Below are 6,606 nucleotides of genomic sequence, written 5' to 3' on the forward strand. Positions count from 1 at the left end.
GCAGCGCCCTGCAGACCAGCATCCGACCCTCCACAGCCAAGATCACGGAGAGACATGCCCTGGCTAGATGCGCCGCCCATTGAACCATCAGCAGCAGCAGCACGCGCCCAGCAGGGCGCCGCGCCGCCCCATAGAGCCCCTGCTAGGCGCGAACCCACGCGACAGCCTCGGCCCACCAGGCCCCGATGGGTCCCAGATCGAGCCCTCGCTGCAGCGTTGTCGCTCCTCGGGCGCCGCCAACCGCCAGCCGCCTCCTCCATCGATCCCCAGCTGCGCCCACCGCCCCTGCCTCTAGGCAGCCGCCCGGAGCCGGAGCATCTCCGCCCAGGTCACCCTCCCGCCTGCTCGCCCGCGAGGAAGGAAAAAAACGCCCGCCGCCAGCTTCCTTGGGGCGCGCCATGGCTTTGCCGGCGGCCCCTCCGGCGGCGGCGATGCAGGGGAGGAAGGGGAGGAGGACCTAGTGGCCGGCGGCTAGGATTTCCCCCGAGTCGCCAGAGGGAAGGTGACGCGAGGGACGAGTCAGGGACCCTCCACCGACTACGGCTAACAAGGCAACTGCTAATCTGCGGTCCAGCTAACAGAGCGCCAGCCACACAATAGTTGGTTTATTAGGCGATAACCGAGTGAAACCACATACTCCACGGCCAAAGTAACTAGCTAAACAAGGACTGATGCATCGCCTCACAAAGTGGACTTCCAAACTCAAAGCATTACACCTGCCTGGCTGCCTCGAGAAGAGAAAAGCGACAACTCAAGGGAAGGTGATCCTGGACCTCGTCCCACGCACCAAGAATGACGAACCACACCATATCAAGCCTACAAACTTGTCAACCACGCTCAAAGCTGCAAACCCCCACCGAATAGCGTCTAAGCCAAGTGCGTCAATAAGCACTACATTTAGGCTCTTTTAAGGCCTCAGATCGTACACGGAAGGGCTTATCCGTGTGCACTGTAAATGATCACTTATGGCCCAAATAGTAAGCAGCTGGAGGTTCTCAACCCGCGCACGAAGTATAGCAGCTGTGTGTGATATACCACATACGATGATTTCGGCCTAACCTTGATAAACCCTAGGGATGATAGGTGGACCCTCCTTGTAACATTTTAGAGCTTTACTCTCCTTATATTTGAGTTTGTGTTATATATCGTCAGTTTTTTTTTACAAAGCCTCTAGAATTGTTTTTTATTATTCTCTCCCCTAAATGTGTTTTCGTGTAATTTATCCTATACTAAAGTATTGCATGTGCAACCACAATGAAAGATATAGTCTAGTTTCCCTTCCCCCTCACTTTGAAAAGGACAGTGATGGTGGAAATCTAGGTTAGGCATCAACTAGCTAGATGTTTGTTATCTGTCTCATCTGTTTAAGTGTGTCTCGATAATTTTTAACAGTCACTAGAATAGTTTGCATCGAAGATAGTTTCTCCACAAAGACCATCCATGAAACGTTTAACATATTGTTTCTTCTACAAAACTTGCCTAATTTATTGTAGATGGTTGAGAGCAACAACTTGGTGGGTGTGAGACGATGTTGTCCGACAAGGAGGCGGGGTTTCACCTTTTGTCGGTTGTACCTTTTGTGATACTTTGTATTGGTTTGGCTAAAATGTTGTTTTATTTATAAAGAGGGGCGAAAGCATATTTCGAGGATGCACTAGTACAAATTTGCTACGTAGAAACGGCCAGGCGAGTCGGTTTTATCTCAAGTTATTCAAAGCCGACACTGTTGCAAACCATCAGACGGTCGTCCAGGATGACACGACTCTAAAACTCTTAGAGACCCTGATAAACTATGCCCACTTGAAAGAAGCGGGGCAACGGAGACAGAGAATAAAGTAGACCGTCTAGCATATATATCTTAGGCGGTTATTAAAATGAACCGCCTCAAAGAATGTATTAATACATGATGCAATTTGTAGGTTACATCGTTGAAATGAAAATTTAAATGTAGAAGATCTTATCAAAATTACAATATCTCACTTTCATCGTTATGAAACGGTTTGTCTCTAAACAAAGAGTGTACCTCCAAGTTTTTTTGAAAAGTTAAGTTGTTTCAAACTTTGACCACGTCTACATAATTTTTTTTTGCGAAAAAAGAAGCGGACTACAACGGTTCCGGCATTCTAGAGAGAATGCGGGTACAAGACGTGCTTGAGTGGTAGGGCGACCATGAGCATCATTAAATCAAACAGTTATATGGCAAAAACATACTTGTGCAGAGTAAAACTTTGTATAATATCGTATTACTCTCTATATTACGTTGGGCCGCATAGAGTTCGACACTACTATCAAGTCTCAACCCACCACTTGATAGGTAATCTGCTGGCTTCCGGCGCTTCAACTATTTTGCTTTTTTTCCCTCCGAAAAATAGAGAAATGGCCATATTACATTTGAGAATTCATGCACGGATTCCTATATATATGTTTCATTTCCAGTCGGAAGGGTGATCCTCTGAACTACCATTATTTCAAACTTGACTACTTGGGTAGTTGGTTCTTCTCTTATTTATAACTATAGTGGCTCTCTGAATAATGACAATTTGAATCTTGAATTTTACTTTCTATTAAATTAAAATACTTTTCATAATAATAATTCTTCATGTCATCGGTCTTTGAATAACCTGTCAGCAAGCATTTACTCTAACCACCTATAGTTATACACGACAGTTGGATTACTCATCCAGAAGTGTTGGCAGTCCAAACCTCTCTATCTGTGCATAAACTAATGGTCAAGTAGCTATTTACATTGGTGATGACGACAGGGAGAGCGGGGTAAGGTGATTAGGAGGCAGTCAATTCATTTGCAAGTGATATTGCAACCAAGAAAAACAATTTGAACCCTTAGATTTGCTTTGTGATTCGTGCTAGTTATGAGTTACAATGTGAGTTACAACTGAGATTTGATAACCGAAAACTAAATAATTTCTCAGTCGACTGAGAAGTAGTCATTTCTGTTAAAGATGGCTAACTAAACTGAAATTTCCATTTACATATCATTCATCACGGTCTTTAGGGTAGAAGAAACCTGCATTGACGTGCACCTAAACCCTAAGCTAGCCACTTATATAAATGACCCTGAGGCTAAGCTAGCCAACTCACCCGAGAAGGCGAGAACACTTCACTCCACGGGCTTAATTAAACAACGCAAAAGAAATGGAGGTCGTGTCATGGTGGGTTCTAGGCTTCCTCGGCAAGTACCCGGTAGAGATCATGGCGTCGCTTGCTTGCGTCGTCCTGTTGCTCTTCAGGTGTTACCGGCGGGACGGGCTGCCGACCAACTGGCCGGTGTTGGGCGCGATCCCGGCCATCAGCGTGAACGCCGGGCGCGTGCACGACTGGCTCACGGAGTTCCTGCGCGCGGCGCCCGGGATGTCGCACGTCATCAAGGGGCCTTTGGGCACGCCGGTGGACGTGCTCGTCACGGCCAACCCGGCGGACGTGGCGCACATCTTTACCGCCAACTTCGGCAACTACCCCAAGGGCGAGGAGTTCGCCGCCCTCTTCGACGTGCTCGGCGACGGCATCTTCAACGCCGACGGCGAGTCTTGGGCGTTCCAGCGGCGGAAGGCGCACGCGCTGCTGTCCGACGGGAGGTTCCGCGACGCCGTCGCCGGGAGCACCGCGCGTAAGCTCGACGACGGGCTCGTGCCGCTCCTCGACGGCTTCGTTTCCTTTGGTGCCGTCGTGGACATGCAGGACGTGTTCATGCGCCTCACGTTCGACCTCACGGCGATGTTCGTGTTCGGCGTCGACCCCGGATGCCTAGCCGCCAACTTCCCGCGAGTCCCCTTCGCCGCGGCCATGGATGACGCCGAGGAGGTGCTGTTCTACCGGCACATGACGCCCGTTGGGTGGCTGAGGATCCAGACCTACCTAAACATCGGCCACCACAAGAAGATGAACCAGGCTCGGCAGGTGCTCGACGCGTCTATCGCCGAGTTCATCTCGCTCCGGCGACAGCGCGCGGCCGGTGCCGACGACGGCGCCGACCTCCTCACGTTGTACCTGGCGTGCCAAGCGGAGGTCGGCAAGGAAGGCGCCGAGTTCGACCGGTTCTTACGTGACACGACGCTTAACCTCATGATCGCCGGCCGTGACACGACGAGTTCCGCACTGACATGGTTCTTCTGGCTGCTCACCAAACACCCGGACGTCGAGGCAAAGATCCTCTCCGAGCTCCACAAAAACCCGCCGTCTGGCCAACACCGCACCGCCGCCGAGCTGAAACGACTGGTCTACCTCCACGCGGCGCTGTCAGAGTCACACGCTGCCGAGCGGCGCGGCCGTGGGGACGACGCGGCGGGTGATCGTGTCTTTGTACTCGATGGGCCGCATGGAGTCCGTGTGGGGCAAGGACTGCCTGGAGTTCCGGCCGGAGCGATGGCTGAACGAGGCAGGGCGGCTCCAGCACCAGCCGTCGTACAAGTTCGTGGCGTTCAACGTGGGCCCCCGAACGTGCATCGGCAGGGACCTGGCGTTCTCGCAGATGAAAGCTGTTGTTGCTGCCGTCGTCCCCAGGTTCCGGATGGAGGTTGCCGGCACCGAGGCCATACCCAAGCTGTCCATCATACTGCACATGAAGGATGGGCTCAAGGTAAGGGTGCACAACAGACAAGACGATAGCTAGGGCAACGTATCCTATGCTTGCAACTTTAATGCGCATACGCATACACTATACTACTGCATGACCGTGTGTGTGAATATATATGTAAAATAATATTTTTCAGGATGGAGCGAGTGTCTAATACATCAAAATTTCGACATATCTATGATATTTTTTTCGAGACCGACTGTCTTGATATATCAAAATTTACACAAACTGCACCATCTTTTCAAGGTACGGTTTGATTAAAATGCGAGGCCGCTAGTCAATCCCTTTAACAAGTCAGCAGGTACGGTTTGATTAAAATGCGACGCCGCTGTGTAGTCAATCCCTTTAACAAGTCAGCAGGTACGGTTTGATTAAAATGCGACGCAGCTGTGTAGTCAATCCCTTTAATCAAACCGTGCGGCGGCTGGCTGTGGACGTACACGCAGTTCAAGTCGTTACTTTCCCCCATGCGCTGCCTGCTGCGATGTAGGACTAGGGTGGACAAACTAATCACGTATTCTGCTCAAGAAGGTGCAACATGAAAATATGCTGATGGGCGTTCAATTTGGATCGGATGGGTCGCATATCACCTATCTCTTGTTTACAGATGACAGCATTGTTTTTCTTGAAGCATCGGTTGAAAGCATGAACACTCTGAAGATGGTACATCGTGACTATGAAATAGCCTCGGGGCAGAAAGTTAATCTCCTTAAATCCTCCATTTTCTTTGGTGATGGCTACTCTAATGAGAAAAAGGAGGAGTGATATGTCTCAAATGTATCTATAATTTTTTATACTTCATGCTTGTTTTACACTAATTTATATATGTTTTGTTTACACTTCGTTGCACTTTTATACATTTTTCAGCACTAATCTATTGACAAGATGCCACAGTGTCAGTTCCATGTTTTCAGCTGTTTTGTATTTCAGAAAAGTTGTACAAAAAATATTCTCGGAATTGGACGAAACAAAAGTCGAAGATCTTATTTTTCCGTAATGAAGACGAAATCTGGAAGAGAGACGAAGGAGGGCCACAGGGTGGCCAGACCATGCCTAGGCGCGGCCTAGCCCTGGCCCGCACCTAGGGGTGGTCTGGGGCTACCAGGCCTCCACCGACCTCGCACTTCCACCTATATAAAGCTCTTGACGCAAAAACCTTAAATCAATCAGCCTCCATCCATGAAAAGTCCCGTAGCTCCGCCGCCGTCGCAGACAAGATTCGGGGGACAGAAGTCTCTATTCCGGCACGCTGCCGGGACAGGGAATAACCCCCGGAGCCATCTCCATCGACTCCACCGCCATCTTCATCGCCATTGCTGACTCCCATGATGAGGAGTGTGTAGGGATTCGTTGCATAGAAAACAAAAAATTTCCTACCGCGAGAACGCAATCCAAGCCAAGATACAATCTAGAAGACGGGAGTAACGAGGAGATGAACGAGACTCACCCTTGAAGATTTCAAAAGCCTACAAGATGAGGCTCTTGTTGCTGCGGTAGACGATCACTTGCCGCTTTCAAAAGCGCGTAGAAGATCTTGACGGTGCCACAATCGGGCAGCACCTCCGTACTCGGTCACACGTTCGGTGTTGATGAAGACGACGTCCTTCTCCCCGTTCCAGCGGGAAGCGGAAGTAGTAGCTCCTCCTTGAATCCGGCAGCACGACGGCGTGGTGGCGGTGGCGATGGAGAACTCCGGCGGAGCTTCGCTAAGCGTTGCGGGAGAGGTGGAGGAGTGGGGCGGCTAGGGTTTGGGGAGAGGGGGTGGCCGGCCACTTAGGGGTGCGGCCAAGCTATGGGCTTGTGGTGGCCGGCCCCCTCCCCTTGGCCCCTCATTATATAGGTGGAACCCCCAAGTGTTGGACTACAAGTCTTCGAATAAGATCCCAACCCAAAACCTTCCATGTTGTAGGGAAACCTACCCAAGGTGGGACTCCCACCTCAAGTGGGATTCCCACCCTTCCATGAGGGGGGTGGCCGGCCCCCTTGGTGGAGTCCACCTTGGACTCCCCCCTATA

General features: G+C 50.7%; 1 protein-coding gene across 1 annotated transcript; it reads left to right on the forward strand.

The window, feature by feature from the left end:
- Nucleotides 1-3,156: 3,156 nt before the first annotated feature.
- Nucleotides 3,157-4,627, forward strand: LOC124659321 (noroxomaritidine synthase 1-like). Its single transcript, XM_047197231.1, has 2 exons — nucleotides 3,157-4,023; nucleotides 4,340-4,627. Exons 1-2 carry the CDS (start codon nucleotides 3,211-3,213, stop codon nucleotides 4,625-4,627), a joined length of 1,101 nt encoding a protein of 366 aa, XP_047053187.1. The 5' UTR covers nucleotides 3,157-3,210.
- Nucleotides 4,628-6,606: the final 1,979 nt, after the last annotated feature.

Source organism: Lolium rigidum, chromosome 6, assembly GCF_022539505.1.
Source record: "Lolium rigidum isolate FL_2022 chromosome 6, APGP_CSIRO_Lrig_0.1, whole genome shotgun sequence".
In the NCBI taxonomy this organism is placed as follows: Eukaryota; Viridiplantae; Streptophyta; class Magnoliopsida; order Poales; family Poaceae; genus Lolium; species Lolium rigidum.